Source organism: Pristiophorus japonicus, chromosome 12, assembly GCF_044704955.1.
Source record: "Pristiophorus japonicus isolate sPriJap1 chromosome 12, sPriJap1.hap1, whole genome shotgun sequence".
Classification (NCBI taxonomy): domain Eukaryota; kingdom Metazoa; phylum Chordata; class Chondrichthyes; family Pristiophoridae; genus Pristiophorus; species Pristiophorus japonicus.
The window spans coordinates 160,169,501-160,189,449 of record NC_091988.1 but is presented as its reverse complement, the minus strand read 5'-3'; the positions used below and the strand labels follow the sequence as shown (position 1 = coordinate 160,189,449).

General features: G+C 41.4%; 1 protein-coding gene across 4 annotated transcripts in view; it reads right to left on the bottom strand.

Moving 5' to 3' along the window:
* Positions 1–19,406, bottom strand: part of cdk5rap1 (CDK5 regulatory subunit associated protein 1) — a 36,679-nt gene extending 17,273 nt beyond the window's left edge. For all 4 annotated transcript variants that reach the window (XR_011596101.1, XM_070896065.1, XM_070896066.1 and 1 more), the window contains exons 1-11: positions 19,077–19,406; positions 15,699–15,802; positions 12,879–12,913; positions 11,876–11,976; positions 8,577–8,787; positions 6,994–7,114; positions 5,582–5,812; positions 4,346–4,443; positions 2,981–3,036; positions 1,690–1,820; positions 830–979 (exon numbers count right to left, since the gene is read on the bottom strand). Coding sequence is in view for 3 of the 4 variants with exons in the window: in XM_070896065.1 (XP_070752166.1) it covers positions 830–979; positions 1,690–1,820; positions 2,981–3,036; positions 4,346–4,443; positions 5,582–5,812; positions 6,994–7,114; positions 8,577–8,787; positions 11,876–11,976; positions 12,879–12,913; positions 15,699–15,802; positions 19,077–19,377 (1,539 nt within the window). In the remaining variant the exon portion in view is untranslated. The remainder of the gene's footprint in view (positions 1–829; positions 980–1,689; positions 1,821–2,980; positions 3,037–4,345; positions 4,444–5,581; positions 5,813–6,993; positions 7,115–8,576; positions 8,788–11,875; positions 11,977–12,878; positions 12,914–15,698; positions 15,803–19,076) is intronic.
* Between the last annotated feature and the right edge of the window lie 543 nt (positions 19,407–19,949).

Sequence of the window (19,949 nt, the reverse complement as noted above, 5' to 3'; positions counted from 1 at the left end):
GCTTGGAGGAAATGCAAAGACCTACATCATTGCAAGTGTTCACCTTGGATCGAGGTGTTTTAGTGAAACACTCTCTACACTTCAGTTTGCTTGTAGAACTAAGTTAATCAAAAATACGGCCATAGTGAATGAAGATACTCAAAACAACGTCCACCAGCTACAGGCAGAAATCAAGAAAGTTAAGGAACAGCTTTCTGAGCTGTCAAAAGGACCAATATCGCAGGGGGTAGAGGCTGAGAGAGATACCGTGGCGGAGGACAAAAATGAAGTTGGTGGTGATGAATGGAAGAATTGCTTTCTGGAGATCCTGAAGGAAAAAATTGGTTAACTTAAAGATGTGTGTGCTAAAAAAGAAAAGATACTTCAATTAAACAAAATGATTGTGAAGTTCAGGGAGACCAACATAGCACACCTGTAATCGTTTTTATCATTTTCTGTTTCAGTTCCTTAATCATGGTCCTTAATCATCTTTTCTCTGATTGACCTGCAGACTTTTGCTTGTTATTTTTGTCCCATCCCCAGTTAGTTCACTTGTTCTTTGGATACACGTCCCAATCGAGACATTTTTTCCAATATTTTGCACAGGGATGTAAAGGGACATGAGGTATTCGCAAAGTCAGAGGACAGATCATCATTTTTGTAAGCTCCATGACGCTGTTAATTCATATAAACACAAGTGTTTATATATATGTGAATTACATTTTGTTTTAAACTTTCGGCACAGCATTCTGATCTGGATCATGTTACTATTTCACTATTTCTTGCTGATGAAATTTATTCCAAGAAATACACTCCCATTTCAAACATCTTTAAGATTGCTTCTACTTACCCCTTCCACTAGCACAACTTGCTCAGTCCCAATAAGTTCAGAGTTGAGTTTAGCTGCCTCCTCTCGGAACACAGCGATGAGTTCTTCCAAACGACGCTGCTTCACAATTGCAGGAACACTGTCCTGCAGTCTATGATATGAGTGTGTCTTCTAGAAAAGACAAAAATTACAATATGACTTTTTACAAGGCAATGTACTTTATTGTAGGCTTCTGTGGCTAACCACTGACAGCAATGATGTCCACAGCAAACTGAGGGGTTTAGATGACGGTAAAGAATACAGTGAATTATACATCACATTAGCTACTTCCCTCAGAATAACTTTTTCTTTTTGTTGCAAATTTGACAGGCCACAATATGAAGGAATGGAAAATTATCTACGTTTTGGGAAGAGTAAAATTAACTGCAATTTAAAGCTTCCTGTAATTTGGCTTTACAATCAGCCTGAATTGTAAAATCAGAAAAGTGGCCGCCCATGACTTTTTAATTTTCCCATGCTATAACTTTCTAAATGAGGTGGTTTAATCAGTAAATACCAAATTATGGGGGCATGTTCTGCTGAGGAATGGAATGGGGCTAAAGAACAAGCAAGCTCAGGCATTTTAGGAAGAAGTCTATTTTTGCGAGCTGGTTTTGAAATAGAATACAGCTAGTGAAGGATCTAAATAAGTGTGCCTAAATTATGCATCCTAAAGTCACTTATATTTTTTGTGAATAGGCCAAGTTAAAACAGAGGTGAATAAGCAACTTACAAATGAAAAGAATGGTAGTAATGGAGATATGCTATTACAAAATTCAATGCTCCGCCATTGCCACCTCTTCTAAATATATCAGGAAGATTGAATGGTCTGTGTAGCTCACCTTTCTCATGCTGTAGGCAAAAAGATATCCCACGTTGTATTGGACCTGTCTAAGAAGAGATATGGTCTGAAAGTGATCATCCTCAGTCTCCTCACAAAATCCAGCAATGAAATCGCTACTTAAGCTTACACCTGTTTTTATAAAGTACATTCACAGGAAAATATAAATTAAATATAAATACAGTAAGCCGGCTATAATAAATTAAAAACAGCATGTAGCCTTGAATAGTACTGCAACTGCAGGTGGCGCTAGAAGTGTAACATTACATGAACATTTGGCTTCAATGGGGTCAGACCCAACATCCACCCACAAAAGAACTATTTTATAGCCCACCGTCACTCAGCCAGAATTTGGCCCTAATCCTGCCCACCTCACGAATTCAAATCTCAGACCTCAAGCACCCCCTCCCCACTGTGGAATTGTTTCACCCTCAGACCCTCCCGCAGTCAATTTATTGGCTCTCAGCCCAACAAGAATTTAGGTGCCTGCAACTTCATCGGAAAAAGATTTCAGCCCCTCCTCTTGCTGAGGTCACATTTTCTAACCCCACCCCACTCCCCATCCCAGTGGCTGCATTTCCTGATCTAACACCCACTGGCTGACAAATTCCACCCCCTTCTCAAGTCTCTCCTGCCCCAATCTCCCACTGGCTGCAGCTGGCCTTCACATGATACCCATATCTCACTTCATTTCCCCTTTTACAGAAACCTCCTCCCCACCCAACGACAGAATTCCACCCCCCCACCCCTCAATTTATTTTTCAATACCCTATTGGGTATTCCACACCTCAATTCCCCTACCTCCATTGATCTGAAGCCAATAAATGTGATCATGCCAACATTGCTCACATCCAGCAAACCCCCCGAAATAAGAAGGATTCTCAATGGCTGGGAAATTAAGCTAAACAATTTCTAACATTTTAGATAACAAGTGACCAGTGATCACAGCCATCAGGAGCTTCATTTGCTTTTGACATCCAAGCTCAACAATTCTTCGTATCAGATAGCATTCTACAAATAATAAACAATTGGCTTTCCAGGGACCACAAATTCAACCACCACCTTTAAAACAAAATTTACTGTATCCTAACTAATCTTCAGATCACAAGAGCCTGCCTGTGGCCATCAGACAAGTTCTATCTTAACTTATTTTTAAAAAAAAACATGCATACCTAGATCTCTCTACTTTCAGAGAAGCAAAATTTAAAAAAGTTGAATGCACAAACTTCTAAATTCAATAATACCACATATTGTAGTAAGGCATTATTATAAAATCCTGAAGGTGAAGTTACCTGGGATGATCCTGCGCACGTGTTCAACAAGTTCTAAGTATGCTTCTCTAGTATACCTGTGATGAAATGTAGACAATTAAAGAACACAGTCCACCAACAGAATTAGCTTTTATTTAGCACCTTTAAAATGTAGGAAAGGCATATTATATGGATGAAAACATACGCCAAGAGTAGTGGAATAGAAGAGGTGACTGCAGGCATGATCAAACATCGAGATTTGAGGGTGGGGAAGACGACATTTTTGAAGATGGGGAGATATTTTGCAAGCTGAAGGGATTGGAGCGTTCCAGAGAGTAGTAGCTCTGTCACAGAATTTGAAGTGGGGGATACAAAGGAGGCCACAGACAGAAGAACATGCTGATAAATTTGGCTGAAGGAGGTTGCAGAGGGCAAGGCAAGATAGGATGATGAAGCGAATTGTGAAGGATTTTGAATTTAATGTATTGGGAGACAGAGAAGCCACTAGAGGGCAATAAAAACAGGGCAATAGGTAAATGAGATACAGGCCAGGTTTTGGACCTAGGCCATTGTTTATGCATTCCCTGGGATCAATAAGGCTACATCTCAATTCACCACCTAGTTAACCCTGTTCAATTCTTGCCTTTTGTGCATATGATTGAAGTATAAAGAACTAATTTTAGCCTGTACAAAATCTGATCTGGACACTTAACATTTGCCAACTGAAGAGATTGAGAGTAGCTTGAGACTCCGATGTCAGATGTTCAGATCGTAACTGATCAGAACGTTTAGATCCAGGTTACGTTACATCTGCTAGCGTGGAATTAGTACACTTCCTGTGAGTTGGAGAGGAGTTCTATTCATGCACGGTGCTGTGATACTGACAAAGTAAAAACAGTATTTTCAGTATTTCTGTGAAATGGCTTCCATTTGCAGCAACTGTAAAAGTGCAGTATAAATATGGAGTTAGTGCCCAACTAGATTCTGGAAAGAAGTAGCAAGGCTCAGACAGTTCAATGCAATGTCTGAGGCAGTGACAGGTTGCTCCTCTGAGTATTTCTTCATTTTCCTGGAGTTAGTTTAAATGTTTAGGGACTCAACATTTACATTTTAATTGTTGGAAGAGCAGCTGTGAACAAGAATGCACATGCAGTTTTCTCCTGGGCAGCAAAATGGAAGTTTCAGCCAGGCAGTGTAAACAGAGTACAACCTAGCTATAATCTGCAGTATAGCCTCACCCTTAAATTGTAACAATGCTACCAATCCTGGGGAGTATAAATACCAGCAGACTAGTTGGGCCAAATGGCCTGTTTCTGTGCTGTATATTCTATGTAATCTCCAAGTCAATAATATGAACTCTATTTAACAGGGGACTTTTATAAACTCTATTAGCAGTAAGTGGTTTACCCTCGTCTCATAGCTGTAAGGACAGCAGTGCTCCCACTCTGTGCTGGCAAATGGATCTGTTTGCAAATGTTGGCTCTCTCCTGGATAAGTTGTAAAACCTATGAAGGTGGAAATGAAAAAAGGGAAAAAAAACACCATTTAAGATAGATCACTCACTAACAAATACTGAACCAAAAGAAAAAAAGTAAAGATTTCAACTGAACAGTTATCCGCAGTTAGATATAAATGTTGCACAAATTTCATTTTTTTGAAATTTATTACGAGAATAGCAAACAAGATGCAAAGAGTAGTGAAACTAAAATATAAACAAAATGTGATCAGATTCTACCAGCTTACTACAAGCCTGTCCAACGCTGTAACAGTGAGTTCTTTATTGAGATGGACCATGTAGTAGATATCTCTGGATTTGTCTGCTGATTGTTTCCTACTGTATACATCAATCATAGAATTTTAAAATTATAATTTCTTCTTGGACTTGTTCCCCTTTGCTTCATGGAACATTGCTCCCAGAATTTCCAGTATGTACAACTGCTTCAAAATCAAACCTCAAGTGATATTTTGCTGACACACCATTGCAAAATATATTTATGCATAACTATAGAAAGTACCACAATACTTTTGAGAAACTTTGGTATAGGTATAACATCCAAAATCCGGAATCCTCAGGACCGTGTCCGTGCCGCTTTTTGGGTTTTTCCAGATTTCAGACAAGAAAATCAGTCTGAAATCTGGAATCCTCGACCAAATCCATGCTGGGTTTTGAGCGGCGAGGTTCAAAATCTGGCAAAACCCAAAATCCAGCAGGAATTCGGTCGAGGATTCCAGATTTCAGACTACTGATTTTCTTGTCTGAAATCCGGAATCCTCAACTGAATCCGTGCCATATTTCGGGGTTTGTTGGATTTCTGACCTTGCTGCTCGCCGATTCACTCCGCTCCCCGATTCACTCTGTTCCTCGCCGATTCCCACTGCCCACAGCCACCCGGGCGCTGCGCTTTTTATCAGTAAGTAGCCTCTTTATTCCTCCTACTAAACTGAACCACCCCACTGTTGGCTGCCTCAAAAATGTCCAGTTTTCAGACAATAATTCCAGACGACTGCATCTGGGATGCGCAAAATGTCTGGATTTTGGACAACAAGTCTGTTCAACTCCATCAGCTAAGTGCAAAATGTCTGGTTTTTGGGGTTCCGGATTTGGGACATTGCACCTGTTTGGTGCAAAACTAACTATTATACCTCATCTGGGAAATCCTTGGGGTGAGGAGATGTGAAACGGATTCTCATCTCAGGATCAATTCTCGAAACCTGATCTAATAAGTCAGCAAAACGCAAGCCTCCAAGTTTATTCCTGTAGATGGTCCTAAACCCACGGCTCAGATGTGTAGGCTCCTTCATGTCAAATGGAACCTCCGATGTATCACAGTAACTGTTGACATTCTGCCCCAGTAACGTAACCTCCTTCATTCCCTGTAATCAAGAGGCACATACTAATTACTGTGAATCCCATCTACCTTTCTTACATTAATCTTCACCCTATCTTGGAATAGCTTTTACAAGTCCCTATAGATGATCACTCACACAACACACCTGCTACTCTTCAAGAGGATAGGCAGGGCTTCCACGTCTCATCATGGTAATTTTGTAATTGGTTAGCCAGAGTTGGGACACATGAAATCACTGCATCACTTGTCCACAGAAAAAAAACACAATAACTGGCTGCTTCTGCAGATGTCAAACTGAGAATTCACTACGTGCTGAATCTAGAACATGAAGTGGATTCCAGCCTGTAAAGATTACAGTCCTTCAGCGGGTTAACTCTTGGTGCCAGCTTGTCTGATGTTTTTTCCCCTTTCAGGAGAATTCCACTCCAATTATATTTATGGATTTGCTTAAAAGAACCAAGCATCACTGGTAAAGTCATGCATTTCATTGGTCACTCCATTTTGCAACTAAAAAAAATTCTCAGCTGTTTCTTATTCACCTAATCAATTTACTCCATATTCATTTAGTTAAGTTATGCACGTTCCAGTTAAAAATTAGAGTCAGATTATGTTATTGTAAACTTTCAGATTCGACATAATATGCATCATCCAAGACAAAAATGTTAGTAGTTTTATATGAAGTGACTTTTAGAAGTTACTTTTCCTTCTTTAATTATCCCATGTGAATTATTTGTCAACCAAAAGGTCAGCTAGGTAAACTGCTTCAACACTTCTGACAATTTGGCCTAGGAGCTGATCCTTAGCCAATAAACAGGAAACATGTGTTTCTCTCCACAGATGCTGCCTGACCTGCTAAGATTTCCAGCATTTTCTGTTTTTATTTCAGATTCCAGCATCCACAGTATTTTGCTTTTGTTTATGAAGCATGCTACCAGTCAGGTACACCTCTAGGCTGATAACACTTCCTAGCTGCTGATTTCAATGGAATTGCTTGGGGCATCTTGCAATCTGTGACTTCAGAGCAGCTCTGTGGAAAGAAGATCTGATCTGGCATGTCGTTTCAACAAAAAGTCAAGAACAATTTCTCAGTTATTTTTTTTGAATATCGAATGGGCAAGAATATATACAATTTTAATCTCACTGCACCTTCCTTTCTGGTTTAAGGTCAAAGCTTTATAAATCTTAAGCATTCACAACTGGGGTTACCTGATCTGAAAGCATTCTGATTTCTTGTAAAATAGAAGCAATGGGTCTGCTTCTCTCCCGTCCTCGGGTGAAAGGAACAATACAATAGCTACACATGTTGTTGCACCCCCGCATGATAGAGCTAGAACAAGAGAAACACTTGCTTTTAGCTAGAGTCTGTTCAGTTTTATCCATGCTAGTCTCCCCCTAGTAATTACCCCTGGAGAGCAGTAACACCTATATAATATACGGTACTGCTGAATATTTAAACAAACTTTAATAGAGTATGGAAGCACCCTAGCGCTGAAAAGTTTATCTCCACTATGCTTTGAGACAAAGCAGTGAGATACAGAGCTCAGCACCGAGATTCATCGCATGGAGACTATGATCTCAGCCACTTCACGATGATGGAGCATCAAGCAGAAGCTCGGCACTCTTTCATAGAGACAAATCACATGGTGACATTCTTCTGCAAGTCCTACTGTCTGACCACTCTCCTTAACCAAACAGGAATAGTGGATACTACTTCAAGTTCAAAAGGGAAAGAGGGAGTATAAATTATAAAATAAAAAGATCAATGGCAACGGTATTCTCTGGGTGGGGGGAAACCAGAACGTAATACCTTTTATATCTCTGCAGCCAATAGGAATACTGTTTTTTTTAAAAAAGCTTTTGCGGCTCTAAATTTTTGAAAATGGGAAAGTATTAAATGGGTTCTGAAAACAAAACTATTGCAAAGTATTTACAGCACAGAAACTGGCCATTCGACCCAACAGGTCCATGTGGTGTTTATGCTCCACATGAACCTCCGCACACCTTTCTTCATCCAACCCTATCCGCAGATACTTCTATTCCTTTCTCCCTCATTTGATAATCTAGCTTCCACATCTGCTATTCACCTCAACTATTCTTTGTAGTAGTGAATTCCACATTCTAACCACTCTCTGGGTCAAGAAACTTCTTCTGAATTCTCTATTGAATTTATTAGTGACTATCTTATATTTATGACCTCTAGTTCTGGTCTCATCTACAAGTGCAGATATCTTCTCGATTAACCCTGTCATTTCCTTTCAGAATCTTAAAAACCTATAATAGAGAAAAGAGCCCCAGCCTGTTCAATCTTTCCTGATAGGCATAACCTCTCAGTTCTGGTATCATTATAGTGAATCTTTTCTGCACCTTCTCCAGTGTCTCTATATCCTTTTAATAATATGGAGACCAGAACTGTTCACAGTACTCCAAGTGCAGTCTAACCAAGGATCTATACGAGTTTAACATAGCTTCCTGTCACATCATCACCAATCAAATATTGTTAACACATCTAAAATGAGAGAAGCCCAGTAACATAGCAATTTCTGAATCATGCCTGTTGCCCTAAAGTACTGGGGTCAGTAACACACCTGCAGTTCCAAACATGGCAAATTTATGATCTTACTTGTTCCACCTGAGAATTATTAAGTGATGGTATGGTGCTTTCCCTACAGTTCCCCGATATCCTTGCTTGCCTCTTAATGGACTGGTTGCAAAGGATCAGCATGTACTTCGATCAGTACGTTACGGCTCCCATTCCAAAATATAAATGAGTAAATTGAGATTACACATACATAAAAGCAGACTTTGTCTCAGAGTTGACTTGAACTGGCATGACGTCTGCATAGGTCTCATCCAATGACAATAAAACATTCACAGCCTTTTGTCCTGCGCCGGCCACCGTCAGGAGTCTTGGAAGATCGCGGTATGCATCTGGTCCAGCAAGTACATCGACAAGCTTCTCTTTCTCCAGGATCTCCTCTTTCAGTCTCTCAGCCATGCAGCCTATCGCCATAATACAGGAATAGTATTAATCCGCTCAATTTCAGCTTTCAAAGAATTTAAAAGTGAGTAATTCATGTCATTATGCAACCCCACACTTCTACATTTTTAAATTATTGCATCATTTTCACCAGAATGGATATGTTTTAAACAAAGAAATGTTTATTTAACAATGTGCACTATTGGATGTTTCAGTAGTGCAGGCATATTCTGATTCAATTATTGCAAATCATAAGCGTAAGCAGATATTTTACACTTTTCTATTATAACTGATTCAAATCTTGGTTAAAAATGGTGATTTCTTTTATAACAAAAGTATGATCTATTCTGTTTTTAATTAGAGGTCATGTTGTGATCACTTCTAAACTTTCAGCATTTACACGCAATTTAATTTTAAACACTGTAAAAGTTTATACTGGACCTACATTATTGAAACATCTGTGGCTACATTCAAATCAAATATTACTATCCAGAGAAAATAATGTACACTGTTCGATAACAATGAAGCCACAAGCCGCAGATAAAGTTAATAACCAGAACAAAAATGAACCAGTGTCTTTAAACCCAAATATTGCATGTGTTTTGTTTCAGGATTAAATTCAGGATTTTTTGGTGCTGGTTGCATTGAACACTCCAGTCAACCATCTCCAACAGGAAATCCCTTTATGAAAGGTGTCCACATTACGAGCAATATCCGTTAAACCTATAGGTGGTGCAATGATGTGTTTTCAGTCACAATGTAGATCCCCTAGTATGACACAAATGCTGCTCTTTAATAGTGAGAATATGGTTTTAAAAAACAGCTTTGAGCCAGCCTGCAGTTGCAGATTCTGGCCACTATGCGGTACGTCAGAGCAGTTCCTCTCCAGCATGATAAATTTCTGATTTACAAGATGGTTGCTTTACTTTGTTTAGTTTCCAAGTTTTTAAATTTATATTTTAACTGCAAATAATACTAACCTCTTATTTGTCCCCCTCTAGGAGATTTTTGCCCCCAAAATTTATTTCCTTGGGCCATTGGCTTGGCTACCCACTGCCTTTGCGCCCCAAAACCTCCCAATTCTAGAGAGCGCCCCTCACACTCCTTTGCACCCTGGCTGTTTTCAGCTGACTGCTGCATCAGTTACCAGCCTGTTGTGGAATGGCATTTTTCCCCCACTGCTCTTCATAAAACTGAAAACTGCCCGGCGGGCAAGCTGGCCGAGAGCACCAGCCTGATAACCACTGCTTCCACCGGTCCTGGCACGACTGCTTGTCATCATCTGCTGGACCGATGTTGCTCCCCATTCCAGTTTTCCATCCCCGCTATCTGAATAGTGCGTCATATAGGTATGAAGATCTGTTGCTTTAGGAGCAACAGATCTTCATACCTATATGACGCACTATTCAAATGTGCATGATCGCAACAGGTAGGTTGACAATGGGAAAATCATATTGAAATGTCAGAGGCATGACAGAATTACAAGGAATGCATTACATACATAAATTTATTATAGATGTAGGTTATCCCCATGTGAACGCCATCAGTGGGTCACTCTTGTTTCCTTCAATATTCCTTCTAACCTTTTCTGATGTGTACTGCTTTGGCTCTAGATAGACAACTCAACACCCTGTAAGTGATGGCCTGGAATTTGCGGTCTGGATGATGGTGAACTGGCAGCGTTCGCCGTCATTCTGCCTTTGAAACTGACCATAACTTCGGGATTTGTCGCCTGTGCAGGCGCATGTGGAAGTCCTGAAGTTGTGGACTGTCATTCACAGCTCCGATAAAGGCTATGTTCTGCCCCACCGTCCTCACCAACCCGCCCCGCAAAGAGCCGGCAATCAGTGAAATCACATCAGGGAAACTGACAAAAACTTTGGCTCTTCCACGGTAATTACGCTGTTAAATTCCCCACCAAAAGTTAGACCCAAAGGGATTAGGTGTAACTGGGGGTTTAACAGCATATTGACTGCTAAACAAATGTTGTGGGCCTGTAAATCTAATGTTAATGTTATGTAGTGTGAAATTTATCATTTTAATTAAAATTAAGACACTTTAAATGTTTTTAAATGTTGTTCATCTTTATTGCAGGTTTGTCTTTTCCCCATTATTTGTTTTGCTCTCGAAAATTTTTTAAGCTAGAATTTTAAAAGCTTACTCAGTTTCTTGTTCGCTGTCTGTGCGAATTCTGCGTTTCAAATTCTCGTTCTCTAGGGCCTACCCGAGTACCATAAATGTTTTATTTCTTCACCACTTTTCTCCCTCTGCACCAAATGACTTCTCATCCTCAGTGATTTCAACTCCATCTTAATTCATCATGCTTTCTCTCTCCTCTGAGTTCACTAGCCTCATATCCTCCCTTAATCTCTCCCTCCATGTAAACTCCCCAACCCATATTCACAGCCACCCCCTTGACCTTGCCATCTCTCATGGCCTTGCTACTCCCACCATGTTAATCACAGATAAGGCCATCTCTGACCACTTCCTCGAATTGCCCCCTTCCAACCCTCCACCCCCAACCCTATCTCCTCCTGTGTCCGCCCCGGAAAAAAACTCTTCCCCGTCGACTCTCTTACAGCTGCACTTATCAACTCCCAACTGTCCAGCCTTTGGCTTTCCATTCACCATGACATTTCTGCAGCTACCAATCTGCTCAATCACACCCTCACCACCACCTTTGATGCCCTAGTCCCCGTTAAAACAATTACTCCCTCTCACCCCGGCCGTTCTCCCTGGTACAGCCCCGATCTTTGCTCCTTTAAATCCAAGGGACGCAGACTTGAAGGAATATGGCAGACAACTGGTTTAGCCATTCCGGAATGTAAAGATAAACCCTGGCTTCTATTCTCCACTGCCAAACCCTCTCCCCTGTCGCCCTCACCCTTACCTCCGACAACCATTGTCAGGAGCTCATGGACCGGACCGGAATGGCCTCCTTCTGTGCTGTAAACTTCCATGATTCTATCTAAAATCTCTTCATGGATGATTTGATTGGATTAGTTAAAAAGGACTGGACAACTTTCATACACAGATACAAAATGAGATAGATGGATTACCTGCCTGGTTACCTATATGTCTGTATCAAGAACATTAGAGAGACCAACTTACCTAAAATTCCTATTTTAAGTGGAACTTGAGACTTTGTCCGCTTGGATTTCAGGGATGCAAGCTGCTTCAACCTGTTCCAGATGGTCTGCTCTGCCTTCTCCCTGCAATTAAAAGTAAAGTCTTATGTTACATTCACAACTTATCTTTATCATTGTGCTACACCAACGTTGCAGTCTCCCCATGGTTGTCTTAAAATGATTTCCCTCCCTCATCCAACATGTAGGTAGCAGCTAATAAAGAGGTCTTCAATTTCCTTTCGGCTGGATGGCCAATGTAAGGAAGATCTTGCATCTGTGTGCACATTGCCAGCACAGCCTTATTTTTTATCCCAGAAATCAGTGGTGGGAGGCAAGGTGCTTGATTTTGCAACCAATGCCCGCAATACCCTGCCAGAACAGGTGTTCTTGTAAAATTTACCCTACAATGTATCTGAATGAGATTAAGTTGGATATACAACTGTTAGCAATAGATACCTATCAGGAAAGGATGAACAGGCTGGGTCTCCTTTCTCTTGAAAAGAGAAGGCTGAGGGGTGACTGGATAGAGGTCTTTAAAATTATGAAAGGTTTTGATAGAGTGGATAAGAGAGAATGTTTCCACTTGTGGTGAAGAGAAAAACTAGAGGCCATCAATATAAGCTAGTCACCAAGAAGTCAAATAGGGGAATAAGGAGAAATTTATTTACCCAGAGTGGTGAGAATGTGGAACTCGCTCCACAGGGAGTGGTTGAAGCAAATAGTATGGATGCATTTAAGGGGAGAATAGATAAGCAGATGACAAATAAGCAAATAGAGGGTTATGCTGATAGTTAGATGAGGAAAGATGGGAGGAGGCGAGGAAAGACGAGAGGAGGCATGAGTGGAGCATAAACACGGACTGGTTGGGCCGAATGGCCGGTTTCTATGCTGTATATTCAATGTAATACTTGCAAAGACAACTTCAGAAATACTGATTAAAACAGTGTTAATGCATAAAATAATACAAAGATTATGGAAAAAGATACCTGATTGAACATGTTACGAGTAAAATCACATCTGCCTGCAACAAAAGAAATACAAGTCAGAATGGTTCTCGAGAACTCATTCGATCAATAATGAATAGAAATGCAAAGTAATCATGTACAGAGTGTACTTTATACAGTTATAGCCCAGTGTTGCAGCCATACCCTGAAACAATGAGCTAACACATAGAATTGATTATTGTGCCAGGCAGGAACATAAATATTGACCAGTTTATCAACATAATTCAAACCCAAACAAGTTTCGTGGCCCTGCACCACACACTAGCCTATTACTGCATTAAACACATACAGGTGAAGCGAGTGGTTTTATTCTGTTCTTGGGTGAAACTTTATTCCCTTGTTTCTGACAAGTTTCATGGCAAATGACAGCCTCCTGTGATTGCACCACACATCTGAACTGAAGTCTTGTTGGAATACATGATAAAGATTCAGATGACCTCCCACAATAGCAAAGCACAAAATCATCTGAACCAGGGAGGTGCTGCTGTCTTGTAACACACACTTGTGGTTTTGCCTGTTCCAGCTAATTCTTTATAAAGAAGATTGGTGGAATGTCACGTATCAAAAATAATGCTTCCAAACTGAGAGAAGGTTATGCAATGATTCATGGCAGAAACATCACTTTATTGGATTTTAAATGTCATTCAACAATTTATTATATTGCATATTGTAATACCTGTACTGAAATTAATCTGATAGATTTCTCTCTCAAGTATAAAAGTAAACTGAAAAGTCCATTAAAAAAAACTTAACTGTTAGAGGGCACTGAGCATATTTATTAAGCAAAAGTGCTTATAATCTGAATAGCGAAATCCTGACAATTTTATGTTGCAAAATCACAATATTAAGATTTACACACAATTACACTATTACTGGCCATCAGTACTGAGCAGAAAGCAGAGGAGAGTTGGTGGGGATGGGGGAGGGGAGGGTGGCAAAGCTGTACAGAAAGGATTTTAGGTAGCTTTAGAAAGCAGTAAAGAGGTGACCAAGCAGAGATGTTGAGTTCCAGAGAGCCGAGGCACAGGATCTGGAACATTGACTGATCGCAGAAGGGTGAGGGAAACAAGCAGATAGTTAATATTGGTGGAGTGGAGGATGTGTGCTGTGAAGGACGGCTGGAGATCACCAAGGTTAGGGGGATAAAGCTATGTAGAATGAGGACCTTAAAAATCAGTTGACTGGGTCATAGGAAGTCAATGGAGCTTACTGGGGTTGGGAACAATGGAAATGGGGTGTTTTGTGCAGATGGCAGTGGCATTTTGATCCTGTTTTAGCTTATGGAGGGTGAAAACAGGAAAACTAGCAAGTAAACTATTGGAGAAGTGAAGCCTCATTACATCTGTAGAGGCCAACAATGTGAAAATCAGATAACTTTTGTGGCACAATTCAGAGTTTCTCCTAACTCTCTTGCTGTGCTGTTTGCTGTGATCTGCAATTTGCAATCTTATGCATGGAGTACATAAGAACATAAGAATTAGGAACAGGAGTAGGTCATCTAGCCCCTCGAGCCTGCTCCGCCATTCAACAAGATCATGGCTGATCTGGCCGTGGACTCAGCTCCACTTACCCGCCTGCTCCCCATAACCCTTAATTCCCTTATTGGTTAAAAATCTATCTATCTGTGATTTGAATACATTCAATGAGCTAGCCTCAACTGCTTCCTTGGGCAGAGAATTCCACAGATTCACAACCCTCTGGGAGAAGAAATTCCTTCTCAACTCGGTTTTAAATTGGCTCCCCCATATTTTGAGGATGTGCCCCCTAGTTCTAGTCTCCCCGACCAGTGGAAACAACCTCTCTGCCTCTATCTTGTCTATCCCTTTCATTATTTTAAATGTTTCTATAAGATCACCCCTCATCCTTCTGAACTCCAACGAGTGGGAATAATGTTCCACAGGATTAATCGTCACCTTTTTAATCACAATAATTCACACCAGAGGTTCTGCGCAGTGCCCACCATGTACTCCTGTGCACATTGTACAGATCGGGGAAAAACTGCGAGTCAAATTTATTTGCAAGGAATAAGATTACATATAAGCAAGAGATTCCAGACAATAATCAGGAATACAATGCTGGATTTCCATAATACTTAAACTGATTCTGAAAATAATTTTTTTAAACTTTTAACGTAGTTGTGGCTAAAGATCATATGGGTTCTTCAGCCCCACATAACCCCTCCCACTGCTACAATGCAAAAATTGACAAGTCATATAAATAACTGATGAAACAGAGAAAAATTGATACTTACTACATAATTCCTCTCTGTCTCCAAGGCAGAATACAACACACAAGATCAAAGGAGTTCTACAACACTAGGCAGATAATTATCTACTAATCAATGTTACTTTTTAGATTGAAGACTGTGAATAGACACACAGTTTTTGTGCTGCGTTTTGATTGCTTTTGACACTTGCCCGGTACATTCAACAAATTAGTTCTGAGAACAACTCCCGAGGGTTCAACAAGTTTGCAAGTATTTACATTTTGAGATTCGTGGTAATAACCCAAATGACGAGATCAGATTCTGATCTGACAATTCCAGAAACAGAGACGCACATCGAATTTTGACATTCAGTTAACTCTGGTCATTATTCATGTATTATCTCCCCACTTCACCCAAGACAAACAAATTATTTTAATACAACTAATTTTAAAGCTTACATTTTAAAAAATGACTTGTTATATGAGGTATTGTAAAGCTCTGTTTCCAATAGACTTTGGGTTTGCCTACGATGTGGTTTAATGTCTAAAGTAATAGCCATAGATCAACAATAATTGTTTTATATTAATGTAGTTTACCTCAGTACAGCTGCTGGCTTTCACATAACCATTTTTCTGGAGGATGGCCCAAGCAATTTCTGTGTCATTAACATTCATTTGACACCCATAGGTTTCAAAATACACTGAAAACGACAAAACAATAAAACAAATCAAATGCTAGAAATAAGAATCAAGACAAGCTGTGGGTAACAGCAGCTCAAGTGTAGCATAACTCAAAAGGAACATGCTTGCAATCTCTTGAATGTATTCCTCTTCTTGTTGAATGTTTTACGATGTTACATTTGTTATATAAATGCAAGTTGTTGTGTAGTTTTGTGTTTAATAGTTAAAACTGGTATATAAATGCCAACTATTTCAGCAATACACTCAATAATAACAAACTATTTCAGCACCCATCAATTGTACATTTTCCCCTGCTGTGAGGACAAGTGAAGTATTATACCTTGCCCAATTTCATCAAAATTCATTTCTAGACTTGACAATTTGTGAAATCTCATTTATTTCCAGCAAAAGAGTACAATTTATTTCAGGGTCTCTCACAAATAATGTCAAAATGCACCATATAAAAATGCTGAAAATAGTCTTCCACAACAATTTTCCTTTGGATCCCCTACATTATAAACAAAGCAGATAAGTTTTCTGCTGTTGATCGGACTGGTTTTATTGGACAGTTCCAACTATTCGAATTAGAAAATACTCAAATTAGAAAAACAAACACGGGCCGAAATCATCGGAAACAGTCAATGTCCTTTTTCTTGCACCCCTAAAGATAACACAAATTTATAGAAACATAGAAAATAGGTGCAGGAGTAGGCCATTCGAGCCTGCACCGTGGCTAATCATGCCCTCAGTACCCCTTTCCTGCTTTCTCTCCATACCCCTTGATCCCCTTAGTGGTTAAGGGCCATATCTAACTCCCTTTTGAATATATCCAATGAACTGGCATCAACAACTCTCTGCGGCAGGGAATTCCATATGTTAACAACTCAGTGAAGAAGTTTCTCCTCATCTCAGTCCTAAATGGCCTACACCTTATCCTAAGACTATGTCCCCTGGTTCTAGACTTCCCCAACATCGGGAACATTCTTCCCGCATCTAACCTGTCCAGTGCCGTCAGAATCTTATATGTTTCTATGAGATCCCCTATCATCCTTCTAAACTCCAGTGAATAAAGGCCCAGTTGATCCAGTCTCTCCTCATATGACAGCCCAGCCATCCCTGGAATCAGTCTGGTGAACCTTCGCTGCACTCCGTCAATAGCAAAAACATCCTTCCTCAGACTAGGAGACCAAAACTGAACACAATATTCCAGGTGAGGCCTCACTAAGGTCCTGTACAATTCCAGTAAGACCTCCCTGCTCCTATACTCAAATCCCCTAGCTATGAAGGCCAACATACCATTTGCCTTCTTCACCGCCTGCTGTACCTGCATGCCCACTTTCAGTGACTGATGAACCATGACACCCAGGTCTCGTTGCACCTCCCCTTTTCCTAATCTGCCGCCATCCAGATAATATTCTGCCTTTGTGTTTTTGCCCCCAAAATGGATAACCTCACATTTATCCACATTATACTGCATCTGCCACACATTTGTCCACTCACCTAACCTGTCCAAGTCACCCTGCAGCCTCTTAGCGCCCTCCTCACAGCTCACACCACCACCTAGTTTAGTGTCATCCACAAACTTGGAGATATTACACTCAATTCCTTCATCTAAATCGTTAATGTTAAACCCAATGTGAGTAGAGCTAGAAATCAGATGACATTGTTTAGTTAAGATTAAAACCAATACTTTCAGATCTGAGAAAGAAGCCTTTATTGACTGTATGAGTATACCAAGACAATTGGGTGATTTTTCAATTTGGGCCAGAGCAGGCAGAGACTATTCGTATGCAGGGTTAGCTTCACTTACATATTATAGGCAAGCTCCAGCCCACACTGGACCTGGCATTAGCTCACTGAAAGGGTGAAGGGATGGGAAAACTGTGTGCAGGAAGCTTTACTGGGGGGGGGGGGGGGTGGAATGGGTAAATTTGAAGTAATGTTGCCAGTTAAAGACAAGCAGGTGTATGTGGCAATAAAAATATTTATGGCGATTATAAAGGTTGGCTTTTTAAAAAAACTATAATTTCAGCATTTGTGAATGCTTGGTAAAACCCAGTGATTGTCATAAGAAATATGGCAACAAGAAATCAAGTAAATGGCCAAGTGATGGAGTGGCACAACACTCCAATCATCTGTTTGATGGCGAGCAAAGTAGAGGTGATGCAGTTTGAGGCACGTGAGAAGGCCACAGGGCACTCTTACTATAAGGCAGCACGGAAGGAGGCAAAGGTAGGGGGGCTTAACAGTACAACGGGTAGTTACTGCCACTAGCAGTGTCAGCCCCTTGGTCCATGTTAACTTCAAGCATCCTAGCAACTGTTCTCGAAAGTGACGAGGAGCGGAGGTTGGAAGCGGTGAGGAGCGGAAGGAGGGACCGGCGACGTCTGGACGGGCGAGGTCCGGAGATCGGAAGTGGAGAGGACGGACGAGGCTCAGAGTCCAGAGGTGGAGCAGCATGGTCAAGACCAAGGGAAAGTGCAGCACGGGCCAAAAATGAGGCTGTGAGGTCATGAGGCTCACACTACGTACTATGAATTCCACATAGAGAGAGGTCCTGTGGGAAGGAGGACAGGAGGAGTATGTTTGAGTTTGTGTGTATGTATTGGCACATGCAACAGAGCCTAGTCTCCAGTTGTCTTGGATCCCCTTACCACTGGATCAAGACCTTGCTCTGTCAAGCCCGTGTGGTGGCTGATGTGCAATAGCCACCCCATGTTAAAAGAATTCATGCACAGACATCTTCCACGTTTAAAATGAATTCATCAGTCACCCGAGTACTCATTTTTAGTATGGAAGCAAGTCATCCTCGACCCTGAGGGACTGCCTATGATGATGACGACAAGTGACGGTTCTGTATTTATGGCATCAGAATGCCTCACATTAAAAATGATAAAGCTTCCACAGGTGCATTTTAAAAGACATGCTGTACCTAACATGTGTATATGATGGTTTGATGATGTCAAACATTAATTGTCATACTTAAGAGGGACTTAAAAATACGGTGCACGATTTGCGCTTTTCCCAGGCTGGTTTTTAACGTTCTGGCGTTTGCTAATATGAATGCGGCAGTAAATTTGGGATCGAACAGTGCAGGATGGGCGGGTCAGTTTTTGTTTTATAATGGCCCTATGAAGCGCCTTGGGATGTTATACTACATTAAAGGCGCTATATAAACACAAGTTGTTGTTGTTGTTGAATGTTGAGGCAACTCCCGGCTGATCCAAACTGGGTGTTTCCGATGTTGGAAAATCCCGTCTCCAGGGTAACGGGGGAGCCGCACTGGGCACCCACCTTTCCGGCCGCCGCCCGCCGCCGTGACCCCGCTCAGGTAGGGCGGCTCGTCCTCATCCTCGGCCAGCCCGCCGGCCGGCTCATCGGACGCCGCTCGGATGAAGTCCCGCAGGCCGAGCCCGTCGCCGGCTCCGGCTCTCCCGCCGGCCAATGTTAAGGTGTTGGCGCTGGCAGGCGGGTCCGGGCTGTACCGTCTGACCGCGGTGCCGGCCACCGGAGCACGCAGCCCGACTCCAAGCTGGCCATTAACCCGCGACACGCTGTAATCCAACAGCCTGCTCACGGCCCTTAAAGTCCCCATCGCGGTGACAGCACCACTGGCCCGCGGCCACTCTCATCGCGACACTTGGCAATGGACGAGACTTCGTTGGCGGAGTCCCGCCTTCCCGCATGCGTGAAGCAGCAGTGCCGTCGATCCGCGGCCATCTTAGTGAAGGAGGATGAGTCTTGGCTTCTCGCACGCGTGTAGGATAGCCGCTACCATCTTGGTAAAGGCACATGAGTTCCGCCTTGCCCGCACGCGTGAAGCAGCAGTGATGCCAGTTCGCCGCCATTTTAGTATAGTAGATTGAGCTAACCCTTCCCCGCACGCATGAAGCACTAATGACGCCATTGCATCGCCATTTTAGTGAAAGAGAATTTAGTTAAAATGAATGTCCACCAAGTTGCATAATATATGAATCGTCTGCTTCTATTCCTGGGGTATTTAGCAAAGCGTTTCCTAAAGCAAATAAGGTTGGTCAGAAGTGATTGGAGAAATATTTCTTCATGAAAGCTGTCAATAAGGAGCGAATGTGTGGCTTGAAAATTATATTAACATAAAGTTTGAAAACTCATTCAAAATAAAACTCAATTTTTAACAATAAAAGGCAT